This window comes from Hippocampus zosterae, chromosome 17, assembly GCF_025434085.1.
Source record: "Hippocampus zosterae strain Florida chromosome 17, ASM2543408v3, whole genome shotgun sequence".
In the NCBI taxonomy this organism is placed as follows: Eukaryota; Metazoa; Chordata; class Actinopteri; order Syngnathiformes; family Syngnathidae; genus Hippocampus; species Hippocampus zosterae.
This window is the reverse complement of record NC_067467.1, coordinates 1315390-1332923: the sequence shown is the minus strand read 5'-3', so window position 1 is coordinate 1332923 and position 17534 is coordinate 1315390. Positions and strand designations below refer to the sequence as shown.

General features: G+C 47.4%; 2 protein-coding genes across 5 annotated transcripts in view; one reads left to right on the top strand and one right to left on the bottom strand.

The window, feature by feature from the left end:
* The window catches only part of ntn1b (netrin 1b), a 202036-nt gene extending 200407 nt beyond the window's left edge, over positions 1–1629 (bottom strand). The window contains exon 1 of the mRNA XM_052048785.1: positions 1618–1629. The gene's annotated coding sequence lies outside the window, so the exon portion shown is untranslated. The remainder of the gene's footprint in view (positions 1–1617) is intronic.
* Positions 91–16512, top strand: smarca4a (SWI/SNF related, matrix associated, actin dependent regulator of chromatin, subfamily a, member 4a). Of its 4 annotated transcripts, none has more exons than XM_052048761.1 (34): positions 91–226; positions 1913–2176; positions 2572–2704; positions 3502–3954; positions 4161–4259; positions 4786–5041; positions 5165–5291; positions 5413–5586; positions 5798–5971; positions 6068–6235; positions 6323–6373; positions 6648–6778; positions 6903–6966; positions 7053–7162; positions 7480–7627; positions 7713–7876; positions 8297–8363; positions 8486–8596; positions 8678–8920; positions 9148–9261; positions 9515–9622; positions 9738–9824; positions 9936–9982; positions 10091–10257; positions 10436–10599; positions 10962–11189; positions 11722–11799; positions 11888–12106; positions 12193–12455; positions 12531–12636; positions 12711–12812; positions 12949–13081; positions 13164–13303; positions 15801–16512. In XM_052048761.1, the coding sequence occupies exons 2-34, from the start codon at positions 1955–1957 to the stop codon at positions 15831–15833; spliced, it is 4884 nt and encodes a 1627-aa protein (XP_051904721.1). In that variant the 5' UTR covers positions 91–226; positions 1913–1954; the 3' UTR covers positions 15834–16512. The 4 variants fall into 4 exon arrangements, with proteins under 4 accessions (XP_051904721.1, XP_051904720.1, XP_051904719.1 ...); XM_052048760.1 differs by having other exon boundaries at positions 12528–12636; XM_052048759.1 differs by having other exon boundaries at positions 10962–11228.
* Positions 16513–17534: the final 1022 nt, after the last annotated feature.

Genomic DNA, 17534 nt, shown 5'->3' with positions numbered 1-17534 from the left:
AAAAGTTATTCCGAGCGTGCGTTGCTGCCATCACGGGGCCCAAAGGGAGTGAGAGGCGCTGGAAGGGGGCGCTGTTGAGCCGTACAGGCAGTTCCATTTGACTCAGCCGGGAGGGGGGTGAGGGAAAAAAACGTCTGGGTAGGTCGCTCTTTGTTTTCTGGCAGGGAGGAAAAACCAAGAGACTTTGTGACCGGCAAGATTTTAAACACCGCTGTTCATCGTTCGCGTAAGTTCGATTCGACGTGGTTGTTAGATTGAGGGAGTGACGGTAGTGAACGACAAGAGCGTTCCAAGATGGATTTGTGTTTGTAGTACTGGTTATGTTTGCGAAAAGACAGTCACCGCAGTTAAACCGGCGGTGGCGCGACTGCGAGCAATGAATGAAAATTATATTTGGAAATGTGTTGTGAGCGGAGCAGAGACGAGGTTACGGGGGAGGCGCTTTGGATCAATCATCGAAAGCGACGAGGGATGCGGCAAACTTTGGCCCGCCGCTGCTTTTAAACCAACAACTCGTCCTCTATTTTTCTGTCTTAATTGGCCTGAAAAAGCATGGCCGGCTAGGCTAACTCGGCTAACCCGCTAGCTTGTTAGCTCCCGTCATCAAATAACTTGAGTTGTTTTCTCAATATTTTGTTTTGTGTTTGCCGCGCATAGTAATGTCTGGGAAGGAATCGTCGAAAGCGCGGTTGAATGAGACGTTAATTGTTGTATTGTTAGAACGCTTAAAAATAAAAAGAGTGTTGTAGACGAACAATTCTGTGAACCGACACAACGTAACGTTAACAATGAAACAAGCGAGGCCTTGATGACGTGAGCATACCCAAATATTATGACTATAATTTTGAGATGAATATCGACCGGAACATTTATAAGTGTTTAAGGATAGACACGGAACTACTAAGTCGTTAAAAAATGAATTTATCTGTTTCAGGTGTAACTTCTTAACTGTCGCTCAGTTGCGCCGAAGCCGAACTGACACTTGTTCAAAGGGGGTTTTGACCTACTATGTAAGATACGTATCAAATAATAACACCGTTTTCTTAGGTTGCGAGAATGTCTTATTACTTTGGAGTATGAGCTGTGTGTGTTATGTTTTAGAATATTTATTTTTGATGGGCCAATTGCCTCCTGGTGTACAAGTACAGACGTCTGTGAACAGTGCATTGCATCTGACTTTTTGACATAGAAAAAGTTCAGTCCTGTGAAATGTGCCTTTACATTTGTTTCGAGTTTTTAGTGTTTCACATACAAAAAGAATTGACAAATAATGCCTGAAAAAGACTGGGATTTTATATTTGTAAATAATCTCAAATGTCATACTGAAAAGATTCTTTAAAATTATAATTGACCAAATGTCTCTCGTGTTAATGTCACAAATCACACAACCAACAAAACGGTGGTCAATTTAATCGTGACTCTTAACAGCAGGCGCATGTCATTTATGGACTCGAGCCACTTTGAAGAACATGGTAAATTGGGCACATTGAGAAGTTGGTTACAAAACTTGATTTCATTGGAAATAAAAATGAACTGAATCTCATTTGATCATCTCCTCTTTCATCTATAACTGCTTCAGACAACAAAGTGTATGCAGAAAAGTGGTGAAGATTGCACGACTGTCTGTGTCCCTTATGTTGTGTTGTGTTATTTTGACTTTAAAATGGCGCAGCGTGAGTGGCTGCCTTTCCAGCAGCTCCTATATTTTGTTGTTCTACATCTTCCTTTCATAACTTTGCTGCTGTGAATCGGGAATTTCTCCATTGCGAGACTGATAAAGGTTTTCTTATCTTATTTGCCTTAAGCTTTGAGAACCCTGTCGTGTCATTATTGAAAGACTACAACTGCATTTTTAATGGATGCTTAAGACGCACACTTTTTCTTTTTTTTTTGACTTTGCCATTCTTTACAGGGGTCCTTGTTGCTGCCTCACATTCCCACTCTCCCCTGAGAGATGGCCACTCCTGACCCCCCAATGGGAGGGACACCTCGGCCCGGTCCCTCCCCAGGCCCAGGGCTATCTCCAGGTGGTATGATGGGCCCCAGTCCAGGTCCTTCCCCTGGCTCTGCTCATAGTATGATGGGGCCCAGTCCAGGACCTCCTGGATCTGGACACCCGCACCCTCCACAGGGACCCTCAGGATATCCTCAGGAAAACATGCACCAGATGCACAAAGTACATAAATTATTTTGCATGATCAATTCCTTTTTTTATTATAAATCTTCAGTCAGTATTAAAAAAAAAGATGACTTGTAAGGCAGTCTCATGCCAATAATCCTTTGCCATTTCGCATTCATCCCAGATTAAAGTTTGTGGATGTTGAATACATTGATAAATGGTTGGATTAGTCAATAACATATTCTTTATTGCATTATTTTACTTGCTTACTTATGGGTTTGTAGTTAATTAATTCCTATGAAATATTGCTATTATTATTATTATATTGTAAATTTCCCCAGTGTGGGACAAATAAAGGATATCTTATTAAGATACATTGACCACAATACAGTTAGAACAAATGAGTCAGTCTTTTTAGTCCATTGTGTAATAACTGTGTACCTGTAATTCAGTCAATGGATGCCATGCACGAGAAGGGCTTGCCCGACGACCCTCGCTACGGTCAAATGAAGGGCATGGGCATGAGACCAGCAGGGCACAGTGGGATGGGACCTCCTCCGAGCCCCATGGACCAACATTCCCAAGGTATCCATCCAGGTTTCACTCCGCTTATCCTCACAAGGGTTCTGGAGGCTACCCCAGCCGTCTTCGGGTAGTAGGCGGGGGACATCCTGAACCAGTTGCCAGCTAATCGCAGGGCACACACAGACAAACAACCATCTGCGCTCACACCTAGGGACAATTTGGAGTATTTGGTAAAAAAAAATCAAAATAAATTCATCCAGTTTACAATTGGCAGAACCGGAGATTAGATGGGAACATTTTTTATTTTTCATTTTTTTATGAAGTTTATTCCTGAACACCACTTTGTTATAACAGACCAGCCAGTCATCCAGACAATAAAAGCAAAGATGAGTGAGGAGGGAGACATCAAGAACACATCTAGCCGGTTTTTCCTCTTGTGTTGTAAATTTGGCAGCATGAGAGGATAACTTGCGTGAAGACAACCAGGGAGCCGGCTTCCATTTTCATGCAACCAAAATGGCAGTTACTAAAGGAAGATTGAAAAAGGACTAAAAAGTGAATTGTAAATGAATGAATATTTATGTCTAATATGAAATGGCTCTTTAGAGCAAAATCTTACAAAATAACGCCTTGTAATTTGCAAAACAAAGGAAGTGCATCAGTTTTAGTCAGCTCCACTGCTTTACTTGGTTTTGCTATTTTAACAATCCAGTCGAACTTTTTCTTCTGAATGTCGTGTCTTCTCACGCAGCTCTCAGTAGCGCTCTGAGTTGAGCTCTCAAACATATTCAACCCGTGTTTGTGGGGAAAAAAAGCTACTTGAAAGTGAATCTAATCCCTGCGTTCTTGCTCCCAAGGTTATCCCTCTCCATTGGGTGGCTCAGAGCATGCACCAAGCCCGGTCCCAGCTAATGGTCCTCCGTCTGGCTCCATGATGCCTGGTGGGCCATCTGGTCCAGGGCCTGGCCCAATGGAGAGTACGGGGGACCCGAATCAGGGAATGGGACAGACAAACCGTGGAGGTCCTCCAGGTCCAGGTGGACCAGGTGGTGCTGTCGGTGGACCAACGGGTACTGCAGGACCTACGCCTTTCAACCAGAACCAGTTACACCAACTCAGGGCTCAGATTATGGCCTACAAGATGCTGGCACGCAGTCAGCCCTTGCCGGACCACTTGCAGATGGCCGTGCAAGGAAAGAGGCCCATGCCAGGGATGCAGCAACAGCCCATGCCCAACATGGCCACTTCTGCCGGCCCTGTAGGCGGGCCAGGGCCAGGACCAGCTCAGGCCAACTACAACAGACCTCACGGTGAGCAGAGGAAAGATGCGAGAAACATTTTAGGATTTATTTGTTGCGATATGCTGTGTATATAAAAGCATTTTTGTTATAAATGAACATTCACATTTTTGACCGGTCTGACACAGGTAATCGGACCTACCTGGAGGTCTCCTGTTATCCTTGTTGAGAATGATGAAATCAAATGTGGAAGTATATAAAGACTTGTGTGCTTTCAGGTATGGTTGGTCCCAATATGCCACCGCCTGGACCTGCAGGAGTTCCCCCAGGCCTGCAAGGCCAGCCTGCCAATGGACCTCCTAAGTCATGGCCCGAAGGTACAGTTTGTCCCCTGCACGGACCTATCTACCTATTTTTTTTGTATGGTTTAAACAACAATTTGCTAATTTCTAATAAGCGGTGCACACATGATTGCTTGACAAATTTGCTAATGTTGGGCATGATGTTTGTGGTAGCTAACCGCCAACTGCAAGCACCACAGCCACAAATTCTCACAGTAATGGACTCTATTCACACATTATTTCCGCATTTAGGGTCTGGGGGCATGCTCGTCTAACGAATAACGAAAGCATCAAGCGCTTTAAAATATACTCTGTCTGCTGAAATCAAGTTAGCATAAATGATGTCATTTTTACCGAATGAGCTGTCTTGCATAGAGTGCATTGTCAAGTATAATTCAACAGCTTGTTGATCAAGGGCCTCAAATGAAAATGCAACCAGTGCTTAGACCAACGGTTGTAAATGTTGAGGCGTGGGGCGCGTTCATCACACTGACCTATTAAAGCAATCTAGTTTGTGTTTAAACCTCGTCCCGCATATCCTCTCTGGTCCCCCCACTTATAGGACCAATGGTGAATGCTGCCGCTCCGTCCAATCCTCCTCAGAAGTTGATTCCTCCTCAGCCCACGGGCAGACCGTCTCCTGCTCCTCCCTCTGTGCCACCCGCTGCCTCGCCAGTAATGCCCCCTCAGACGCAGTCTCCGGGTCAGCCTGCACAGCCCCCTCCCATGATGCTTCACCAGAAACAGAATCGCATTACCCCCATCCAAAAACCCAGAGGGCTGGACCCAGTGGAAATCCTCCAGGAGAGGGAGTACAGGTGAAAAGAGTCGGTCTCCGTACAGCTCAGTGTTTCTTTGTGACGAGTTCTCATCACATTCAGAAATTCAGTATTTGCTCTCCCTACACATTCCGAATGGTGTTTACGCTCCTTGTTGTGCAGGCTACAAGCCCGTATTGCTCACCGTATTCAGGAACTGGAGAACCTACCAGGTTCCCTTGCTGGTGACCTACGGACCAAAGCGACAATTGAGCTCAAAGCCCTGAGGCTGCTTAACTTTCAGAGACAGGTATACATGCTGACAACCTCAATTTGTGAGAACCCACATGACTGAAAGCTAAATCCACGTTCATATTTCTGTTTTTATTGCGCATCGAAATGTTTTGGCTTTTTTTTTTCCTCTCTTTCAGCTACGCCAAGAGGTGGTGGTCTGCATGCGTCGCGACACCGCTCTGGAAACTGCTCTTAATGCCAAGGCCTACAAGCGCAGCAAGCGCCAGTCTTTACGTGAGGCCCGTATCACAGAGAAGCTTGAAAAACAACAAAAGATTGAACAAGAACGGAAACGTAGACAAAAACACCAGGTATGCTGTGTGAGGTCACCCTTGCGAGTTAAGGAAAATAGTTTTTTTTTTTTTAAAGACCGGTGGAGGGTTTTCCTGTTAATGACCGTCTTTAGGTGCTATTCATCCACTGATGTCTGCTTTGCACGTGGCTTCTTCTCAAACATTTTAAAGGATTGGCGACAGAATACGCAATTAAAACAAAGTTTGCGGTCTTGTCTACCATTCATAGGAATACCTCAACAGCATCCTGCAGCACGCTAAGGACTTTAAGGAGTACCATCGATCCATCACAGCAAAGATCCAAAAGGCCACCAAAGCGATCGCCACCTATCACGCAAACACTGAGCGTGAGCAAAAGAAGGAGAATGAGCGCATTGAAAAGGAGAGAATGCGGAGGCTGATGGTGAGATGTCCCTCAAAAATCTTTTTCACACAAATAAATACTCTTCTCCAGTGAATGCATTCACCCAGTCCATCGCCGTACGTTTTCCTCCATCAGGCCGAAGATGAGGAGGGGTATCGTAAACTTATTGACCAGAAGAAAGATAAGCGTCTGGCCTACCTATTGCAGCAGACGGATGAATATGTGGCCAACCTCACGGAGCTGGTGCGAGCTCACAAAGCTGCACAAGCTCTCAAAGAAAAGAAAAAGAAGAAGAAAAAGAAGGTGATTGTATATGCAGCATCATGTAAGACAACATGTTTTTGTTTAAAGTGTTAATCATTGTCTTGTACCTTTTTTGAATGGTTTCAGAAGCCAGAGCCTGCAGAGGGCGGCGCCGCTGCTCTTGGACCCGATGGAGAGGTGAGATCGGACATTGAAGAGTGAAATCTGTCCTGGAAATAGCAATGAGTCATAGTTTAAAGCCTCTCGATTTTAAATGTGGTGAGGTTTATGACAACCCCTTTTTGCTGCACGTGCCTCCTTGATTCATGGTTCAACAAACGAGTTCAAGACGATCCGTGTTCACAGGCGTCCAAGCACCAAAATATTCCAATAAATCCTGTCCTAAGATCGGTTGAGTTATAAGTTGCAGATTGCATTCGTACAACCACGTTACTTTTGTCTTTTCCCCCAGCCATTGGATGAGACCAGTCAAATGAGTGACCTCCCAGTGAAGGTCATCCATGTGGACAGCGGGAAAATCCTGACTGGTGTTGATGCGCCTAAGGCTGGTCAGCTGGAAACCTGGCTTGAAATGAACCCTGGGTGAGTGGAATGCCTGGAGGCTCTCTCACCCACAAATTCAGAAGCACAACTGTATTCTGCGTAATTGTACGTCGTCACAATGGGCAGAATGGGCAATTCCCTTGAGTAATACGGCTTTTTGTAGGTATGAAGTAGCACCGCGTTCAGACAGCGAAGACAGTGGCTCTGAAGAGGAGGAGGAAGATGAGGTACGCAACCCAAGTTATTCTTCCTAACCAGAGCAGAAAGGTGCTGCGTTGCTCTCCTTGACCCTATCCAACACTTTTGTGCGAAGGACGAGGATGAGAAACCTCACGCTTCCGCAGCTCAGAATGAGGAGAAAAAGAAGATCCCAGACCCAGATAGCGAAGACGTGTCCGAAGTGGATGTTCGGCACATCATCGAGTAAGACGCCATCATTCCCCTTGGAAATGCCTCTTTTACAATAGGCGACCGAATCAAATGTCTGTTAGCCTTTCTTAATCCGGCTGTGACGGGTGCCCGACTCTGGCTAATTATTGAAGGCCGAAACTAAACCAACTGCCATTCAAAAAACGTTTTTTGGGTTTGTTTTTTTTAATTGCTGTACTTTTCCAGATGCAGTCTCTGTCCCAAACATCTCTACTACCTGTTGACACCATTTTCTTTTAATTCAAATGTGACATTTTGGGGGGGGGGGGGTGTTTCTACCATGCGACTCATATTGTTTTTATTTGCCCCAGGCATGCCAAGCAGGACGTGGATGATGAGTACGGAAGTGCATCGTTCAACCGAGGCCTGCAGTCCTACTACGCTGTGGCTCATGCAGTCACTGAGAAAGTGGACAGGCAGTCATCACTGTTGGTCAACGGTCAGCTCAAACAATACCAGGTACATAGTCAAGTGGTGGAAAAAAAAACAATGAGCTAATTTCTTTCATTGACCGAGTTAAGCCTAATTTACCCGTTCCATCTAGATCAAAGGGCTAGAGTGGCTCGTGTCACTTTACAACAACAACTTAAATGGCATCCTGGCTGATGAGATGGGTCTGGGAAAAACTATCCAGACCATTGCCCTGATTACCTACCTCATGGAATACAAGCGCATTAACGGGCCTTTCCTCATCATCGTGCCACTCTCGTGAGTCTAGAAATTGCCGTCGTTGATCACTCTCACGATATGTATTTACACACGAAGCCGATTAAAAAGAAAAACCAAAAGATCACTGAAATGAATATTGAAGCTACAAAGCTTTTGGGAGGATCTCCTTTGGGCAGATGAAACAAAATGCTACTGATTCTGCACCAGTTCTGAATCCTGGATAATCTTAATTTTTGTCAGGCTGGTTTTCTTGTTTCCTTTTGAAGTAACGCCAAGGCATCAAACCATAAAACAAAGTCAGATTTTCCTCTGTTCAATACATGTTTGGGTTTGTTTATTTCCGTGACTGTTGTGAATTTTTGTTTCGACGAAGCGCGCTCGTGTTTGTCGAATCTATTTGAATACACCTCAGAAGGAGTCAGCATCGTTCCTAATCCAAATTTCCATATTTCTTCATAGAACACTGTCAAACTGGGTGTATGAGTTTGATAAGTGGGCGCCATCTGTTGTGAAAGTTTCCTACAAGGTGAGTTTTTCAATGATTATATCACGCTCCAAATCTGACACGAATCACACTCTGTGTGAAAAAATGATCTGTTTATCTGGGATAGCAAAAATTGGGAATTTATTCTGCAAAATGTTTTTCAGGGCTCACCAATTGCTCGCCGCGCATTCGTTCCCATCCTGCGCAGTGGCAAATTCAATGTGCTGCTCACCACATACGAGTACATCATCAAAGATAAGCAGGTGCTAGCAAAGGTACGTGTTCAGAGTCGAGTCATCGCCACGAGCTTTGAATATCGGCTTGATTAATCACATTCCCGCACTGTCCCCCAAAAGCTTCGTTGGAAGTATATGATTGTGGACGAGGGCCATCGTATGAAGAACCACCACTGTAAGCTGACCCAGGTGTTGAACACGCACTACCTGGCCCCGCGGCGCTTGCTGCTCACGGGCACTCCTCTGCAGAACAAGCTCCCTGAGCTCTGGGCCCTGCTTAACTTCCTCCTGCCCACCATTTTCAAGAGCTGCAGCACTTTTGAACAATGGTTCAACGCCCCGTTCGCTATGACTGGAGAGAAAGTGAGCATCATTCATAGGATTGTCAGAGTTGGCGGGAAATGGAGAAAAGCACTCAAACTGACACGCCATCCGGGCCAGCGGCTGTCTCCAATGGCCTTGACGGCGTTTGTCAACAAAGAGGCTTGATGGATCCATATGATCCTTCGATAGCCACCGAAGCCACATCTAGTTGTTTTTAAATACATCTCATCATCCTCCCTTCCCCACACCCCCCTCTGCCCCTCAAGGTTGACCTCAATGAAGAAGAGACCATTCTCATTATTCGGCGTCTACACAAGGTGCTTCGGCCCTTCTTACTCCGCCGGCTCAAAAAGGAGGTTGAGGCCCAGCTGCCAGAGAAGGTTTGCCTCATTTATCATTGCCTTTATGTTAACTGTTTTGTAAAGCGCTTTGTTACAGCTGCCGCTGTTGTGAAAGCGCTATATAAATCAGCATGTATTGTATTGTATTCCATTTGGCTCTTGAGTCCATCAACGTTTTGCCACCCACACAGTGTTTGAAACGATCATAAAAGCATTTCTCGTTGGCTCTCTCTCAGGCACCAAAGTTGGAAGTTCCCTGATTTAACAGTGGCCCTTTTGTGTTGTTTGCTAGGTGGAGTATGTGATCAAATGTGACATGTCGGCCCTTCAGAGAGTGTTGTATCGACACATGCAGGCGAAGGGGGTCTTGCTCACCGATGGATCAGAGAAAGACAAGAAGGTAAAGAAAAGAATGTCATTCTAAATATAATAGTGGGAAACATTCATTGCAGAAATTGTTAGGTGGTGGCGGGAAGAGTCCATTGACCGATGTATGCCCCGTTGTTTCCCCCCAGGGTAAGGGTGGCACAAAGACTCTGATGAACACCATTATGCAGCTGAGAAAAATTTGCAATCACCCCTACATGTTCCAACACATTGAGGTACGATTTTTGCGGGGTTGAAATTGGTGTGGGAGATTGGGAATCAATTTAATTCAAAGGATCAAAGGAGGAAATGAAATGAATAAAACACTAGATGACGTGTTTTTGCAGGAGTCTTTCTCTGAGCATCTGGGTTATTCGGGCGGAATCGTGAGTGGGTAGGTATAGCATGAGGTGAAGTTTTACCTGCCCGTGCGCCTTTAGAAAAAATATTTCATCCACACCGTCTCATTCTTGCTGATCATGTTCTTCTTCTGTCTGTGCAGTCCTGACTTGTACCGCTCCTCCGGGAAATTTGAGCTCCTGGATCGTATCCTGCCCAAGCTGAGGGCCACCGACCACAAAGTGCTGCTCTTCTGTCAAATGACCTCACTGATGACCATCATGGAAGACTACTTTGCCTACCGCAACTTCAAGTACCTGCGTCTAGATGGTGGGTCACAACCCATTTCGTATAGCTTAGCTAGAAGTCAACAAACCTGTTGTGACCCACTGTGAGGCGGATATGCTGGCCATTTTCCCACCGCGTTGCCCCAACTTGAAACCGAGAATATGGTATTTGGTAAGAGCAGTCACCTACGATGTATCAACATTGTTTAATGTCCTCACAGGTACCACAAAGGCGGAGGATCGTGGGATGCTGTTGAAAACTTTCAACGACCCAGCTTCTGAGTACTTTGTGTTTCTGCTCAGCACCCGAGCAGGGGGCTTGGGTCTCAACCTGCAGTCCGCTGACACCGTTGTGATCTTTGACAGTGACTGGAACCCCCATCAGGTTTGTTGGCTTGCGAACGATCCTGATCTGTGACTGGAAAGTTTTTGAGTTGTTCTTCAACGCGTCCAATGCTGGGCAAAAGTACAGACGCCCTTCCCGATTCCTCTTTTGTGCCAGTGTGATAGCGTGGCACTGCTTTGCTGAACGCTGGTTTTCAATTATTGCTGCCAATGATGGCAGATTTACTTCTTTACATAGGACCAGATAGGATTTTGTGTCCCTTAAGAAACTTGCTGTTTGTGATTTTGAAGTATGTAAATCGATTTGATGTTTGGGAACTTCTCAAGGCGCTCAATATGTGCGCAAATGCCTTTTCACGACACCGTAGAAACCCGCTTCTGCTTTTCCATTTGTCTTGACAGGACTTGCAAGCTCAGGACAGGGCCCATCGTATCGGTCAGCAGAATGAGGTGCGCGTCCTTCGGCTCTGCACCGTCAACAGCGTGGAGGAGAAGATTCTGGCGGCAGCCAAGTACAAACTGAATGTTGACCAGAAGGTCATCCAGGCGGGCATGTTTGACCAGAAGTCTTCGGGCTGTGAGCGTCGGGCCTTTTTACAGGCCATTCTGGAGCACGAGGAACAGGACGAGGTCGGGGCTCGTGGAGGCTGCCGCACTAGGGGGGCGTGGGTGGGTGCGATCTGAACGTTGCCACGTTGCCCACCCACCCACATCTGCCTGTGCGCTGGTTCCCACAACTTCATTCTCTCCTTAGTTTTTTCCTTCCTGTTGTTTCTCTTCCTCTTTTCTCAGGATTTCGTCTATTATCCGCACTCTTCCTTTTTCTCTTGTATATTTCTGCTTCTTTATCGAAAATGCATGTCAAAAGTCCACGTAACGCTTCTACTTTTTTCCCTCCAATCTTTCTGCTTGACAATTTTTGTTTGTTTCTTTGTTATTAAAAAAAAATAACTGTAGGTATTGCAATTACTTTAATTTGCTCAAAAACTACAACATGCAGTTGTCTACGCTTACTTCATACAACAGACATTTGAGGATTTTTTTTTTTTTTGGGCTGCTTTGCTGAAGAAAGCGTCAAGTGAAAGACAAGTGGCTCTGAGCTACCCCAATATTCTACCAGGTGCCCCCCCCGTCTCACTCTCACTGTCTCCTCTCTCTGCAGGAGGAAGACGAAGTGCCTGATGATGAGACAGTCAACCAGATGATTGCCAGAAGTGAAGAAGAGTTTGACCAGTTCATGGTTAATCTCACCCTACTTTCAATCACAAAATCGATTCTCATTGAATAATCCAAGTCCGCTTAACCATCTGCGTTACCGTTGCATTCAGCGCATGGATCTGGACAGACGCCGCGAGGACGCACGCAACCCCAAGAGAAAACCTCGTCTGATGGAGGAGGACGATCTCCCCGGCTGGATTTTGAAAGATGACGCCGAGGTCGAGAGGCTTACCTGCGAAGAAGAAGAGGAGAAAATGTTTGGCCGAGGTTCCCGCCAACGTAAGGAGGTGGACTATAGCGACTCGCTCACCGAGAAACAGTGGTTGAAGGTATGTCCCAATGGAAGCGGGTCTTTCAAACAACAGCCGCCGAGCTTTTGTCGTGGCTCAACTCTCCCGTCTTTTCTTTTCAAAAGGCCATAGAAGAGGGTAATCTGGAAGACATCGAGGAGGAAGTGCGCCATAAAAAGACAACAAGAAAGCGCAAGCGAGACCGCGACCATGACGGCGGGCCCACCACACCGAGCTCCAGCGGGGGCCGGGGCCGCGACAAGGACGACGAGGTGAAGAAGGCAAAGAAACGCGGGCGGCCGCCGGCGGAGAAACTCTCTCCTAACCCTCCATCGCTCACCAAGAAGATGAAGAAGATAGTCGATGCCGTCATCAAATACAAGGACGGGTGAGCTTGTTTATTTTTGGATTGGTGATCCTTTGTTGTCATAACTAATTGTGCATTTTCCTCTCCTCTCAGTAGTAATGGACGACAACTGAGCGAGGTCTTCATCCAGCTGCCTTCCCGCAAGGAGCTTCCCGAGTACTATGAGCTCATCCGCAAACCAGTCGATTTCCGGAAGATCAAGGTATGCGCTCTTGATGTTTTTCGTTGGTTTTCTCATGCCAATCCACATCTGACTTGCGCCGCTGCGTCTACCAGGAGAGGATCCGCAGCCATAAGTACCGCAGCTTGAATGACCTCGAGAGGGATGTGATGCTGCTGTGTCAGAACGCTCAGACTTTTAACCTGGAGGGATCTCTGGTTGGTGTCACCTTGGTTCTCCTGTTTACAAATATGCTGATGCCTCGACTCACGGGTGGCCCTGCCTTGCAGGCTTTTCAAATTTTAAATTCACGGGTCCAGGGCTAACTTTTCCACTTTTTTTTTAAACCATCAGATCTTCGAAGACTCGATTGTGCTTCAATCAGTATTCACCAGCGTGAGACAGAAGATTGAGAAGGAGGAAGACAGTGAAGGAGAGGAGAGCGAAGAAGAAGAGGAGGACCTTGACGAAGGTTCTGAGTCTGAATGTAAGTATCAGAAATGTGTATTTGTACAAAATGGTGTTTCGAAATGTTGGGAGGTCACGTCAAGCTGCGTGTTCCGTCTCAGCCCGTTCTGTGAAGGTCAAGATCAAACTGAGCCGGAAAGAAAAGGGGGACCGCGGTGGGAAAGGACAACGACGGAGGGGCCGTGGCGTGCGAGCTAAACCCGTGGTGAGCGACGACGACAGTGAGGACGAACAGGAAGAGGTGAGCGAGGTTCATCTCCAAATGCAACGTACCACTTGCGAGAACCAAACGGTCGGCCTCTCATTTATGTAGCGCGTCGAAAAATTCAGTACGGTGTTTTACAATGTCCGGCTGTGGTCGGATGTTTATCCATCCATCCATCCATCCATCATCTACCGCTTATCCGGGGCCGGGTCGCGGGGGCAACAGCTTTAGCAGGGAAGCCCAGACTTCCCTCTCCCTAGCTACTTCTTCCAGCTCTCCCCGGGGGATTCCGAGGCGTTCCCAAGCCAGCTGGGTGACGTAGTCTCTCCAGCGTGTCCTGGGTCTTCCTCGGGGTCTCCTCCCGGTGGGACATGACCGGAACACCTCACCGGGGAGGCGCTCAGGAGGCATCCGAATCAGATGCCCAAGCCACCTCATCTGGCTCCTCTCGATGTGGAGGAGAAGCGGCTCGACTCTGAGCCCCTCCCGGATGACCGAGCTTCTCACCTTATCTCTAAGGGAGAGCCCGGACACCCTGCGGAGAAAACTCATTTCGGCCGCTTGTATCCGGGATCTCGTTCTTTCGGTCACGACCCATAGCTCGTGGCCATAGATGAGGGTTGGGACGTAGATCGACCGGTAAATTGAGAGCTTCGCCCTTTGGCTCAGCTCCTTCTTTACCACGACAGACCGATACAACGTCCGCATCACAGCAGACGCTGCACCGATCCGCCTGTCGATCTCTCGCTCCCTCCTGCCCTCACTCGTGAACAAGACCCCAAGATACTTAAACTCCTCCACTTGGGGTAATATCTCCTCCCCGACCCGGAGGGGGCAATCCACCCTTTTCCGACTGAGGACCATGGTTTCAGATTTGGAGGTGCTGATTTTCATCCCAACCGCTTCACACTCGGCTGCGAAACGCTCCAGTGAGAGTTGTAGAGCCCCGTTTGAAGGAGCCAACAGCACCACATCATCTGCAAAAAGCAGGGATGTAATACTGAGGCCCCCAAAACAGACTCCCTCAACGCTTCGGCTGCGCCTAGAAATTCTGTCCATAAAGGTTATGAACAGAATCGGCGACAAAGGGCAGCCTTGGCGGAGTCCTACCCCCACTGGAAACGGTTCTGACTTACTGCCGGCAATGCGAACCAAACTCTGACATCGGTGGTATAGTGACCGAACAGCCCGTATCAGGGGGTTCGGTACGCCATACCCACGAAGCACCCCCCACAGAACTCCCCGAGGGACACGGTCAAACGCCTTCTCCAAGTCCACAAAACACATGTAGACTGGTTGGGCGAATTCCCACATACCCTCAAGGACCCTGCTAAGGGTGTAGAGCTGGTCCACTGTTCCACGGCCGGGACGAAAACCACATTGCTCCTCCTCAATCTGAGGCTCGACTTCCTGACGGACCCTCCTCTCCAGCACCCCTGAATAGACCTTACCAGGGAGGCTGAGGAGTGTGATCCCTCTGTAGTTGGAACACACCCTCCGGTCCCCCTTTTTAAAAAGAGGGACTACCACCCCGGTCTGCCAATCCAGAGGCACTCTCCCTGTTGACCACGCGATGTTGTAGAGGCGTGTCAACCAGGACAGCCCCACAACATCCAGAGCCTTGAGGAACTCCGGGCGGATCTCATCCACCCCTGGGGCCTTGCCACCGAGGAGCTTTTTAACCACATCGGTGACTTCAACCACAGAGATAGGAGAGCCCACCTCAGAGTCCCCAGGCTCTGCTTCCTCAAAGGAAGGCGTGTTGGTGGAGTTGAGGAGGTCTTCGAAGTACTCTGCCCACCGGTTCACAACGTCCCGAGTCGAAGTCAGCAGCGCCCCATCCCCACTGTACACAGTGTTAGTGGTGCACTGCTTCCCCCTCCTGAGACGTCGGATGGTGGACCAGAATTTCCTCGAAGCCGTCCGGAAGTCGGCTTCCATGGCCTCACCGAACTCTTCCCACGCTCGGGTTTTTGCCTCGGCGACCACCGAAGCCGCGGTCCGCTTGGCCAGTCGATACCCGTCAGCTGCCTCTGGGGTCCCACAGGCCATAAAGGCTCGATAGGACTCCTTCTTCAGCTTGACGGCATCCCTTACTGCTGGTGTCCACCAGCGAGTACGAGGATTGCCGCCACGACAGGCACCAACCACCTTACGGCCACAACTCAGATTGGCCGCCTCAACAATAGAGGCACGGAACATGGTCCACTCGGACTCAATGTCCCCCGTCTCCCCCGGAACATGGGAAAAGCTCTGTCGGAGGTGGGAGTTGAAACTCCTTCTGACAGGGGATTCCGCCAGACGCTCCCAACAAACCCTCACTATACGTTTGGGTCTGCCAGGACGGACCGGCATCTTCCCCCACCATCGGAGCCTACTCACCACCAGGTGGTGATCAGATACCTCGGATGTTTACATGTATATTTTTTTTCCAGGGTCAATTGATGAAGACGTTTGTATTGAAGCATTTCTGTTTTGTTTTTTTTTTTTTTCTTCATCTGGTCAGTAAAACGCCCATTTGTGATTGTTTCAGGAGCATTCGGCCAGCGGCAGCGAAGAGGACTGATGGCATCCTGGCCGATGAGGACTTAGGATCCTGAAACACTCCTAAGAGGACCAACGCTCCACGGATCTACTGGATTGGAACTTAGATATTTTTCTTTAGGTACCACAGGGAGGCAGACGTGCAGTGGGAAAGCCTAGTTTCACTTAGTCAGATTTTTTTTTTCTTTTAATAAGTGAGACCTGTTGTATCCTCATTAAATTGTGTCATTGATTCAAAAGCAAAAAAAAAAGTGAATATGAATTTACCTACTTCCATATTTAAACATCCTTTCTTATGATCAGTAGTGTGTCTTTCTTGTTTTGTCGCTTTTTTGTCGTTGTTGCTCTCAAATGGAAGATTGACAGATCCTGAGGCATAGACTGGTTGTGGGCCATATTGAGAGCAGGTTTTTTTTTTTAGGTCATTAGTTTGTCATCGTTTTGAGAAGTTAGCCAAGAGTCACTGTATTCCCTCAAACATCCCATTTTGAATGCATGTTGCGCGTCGGTGGAAATGCACCTGGATGTGTCTTTGTTATTATCTTTGTGTAATTTAAGACTGCAAGCGGGATCATGGTACGGCCCATCCGCAGCCCCTCCCTCTCAGGTATGTAAACAGGGAGGGAGGGAGGGAACGGGACCGTTTTCTCGTGTCGGTGTCACTGGATTCCAAAAAGTACAATAAAGGATTCTCGTAATAATTATGCAGGTTGCGTTTTTAATCTGACCGCTAGGTGGCCTACTAGCATAATTGCTCTTGGAGGCTCGTTACGTTGATGCCGTCGTCCACTTTTTGTAGTAACAGCATGGAAATACTCTGTGCAAATGTTTTTTTTAAGATCTTGATGATCTAACTTTGTTACGGATTTGTTGCTTTAGTGCTGTATGTTAGTTGCTCCGTGTACAGCACCGTGTATGCAGCGATGGCTGTTTGAAAGTGCTCTATAAATGCAGTCGAGTTGAGTAGACTTCTGTTACACGTGGTTGCATCGTCTACAGGTTGCGTGAAGTTGTTCACCGAAGAGTATCGCGCATGACCCGAATTAACCTTCAGGGAAAAGGGAGGCAGATAAGATTGTTCGATGTGTGTCAACAGCCCCGTTTGAAAGCGACTGTGTGACATGGGAGCGAACGGACCGGAAGAACCGGAAATCGTTTCAAGAAGGACAGGAAAAGACCCTTCGCACGTCGTTTCTCAAAAAGGATTTCGTTTGACTCTTGTCTCTCTGGATCTGCAAAGTTCTGTTTAATGCTTTTGTGAAATATCTGCGATTGTGTTTATTTGTAAAAATGCCATCGACTAGGCGCAACCTCTTCTCCCTTGCTGCCGACGTGCATCTAATTCATCGATCACTTCCGATGGCAAGCAATGTGAGATACAGGTTACATAGATGTAGTTGTAAAACTTGAAAACTCAATGCTATAAAGGGGGGGGGGGTTAACGATGGAATTCTGCGAGTATCCAGTTGTCTTCTGCAGTGAGCACACCACTGCATTCTTTCTTTCGAACAATTTGCATTTCCTCGCTTGGCTCTGATGGCCTGCATTTCGGTTTTGGTGTTCGTCCAGCTCACAGAATCTTTGATTTGACCTCATCTTCTTGAGGCACATTACAATGGGCTTTTATTTATTAAAAACCGCTGCCCTGCACCGATGTCAAGGATGTATTGCACAAGGTTCAAAGTTCAACTTTCAGAGGTGGGGGGGCGGGGGAGCCCCTCCG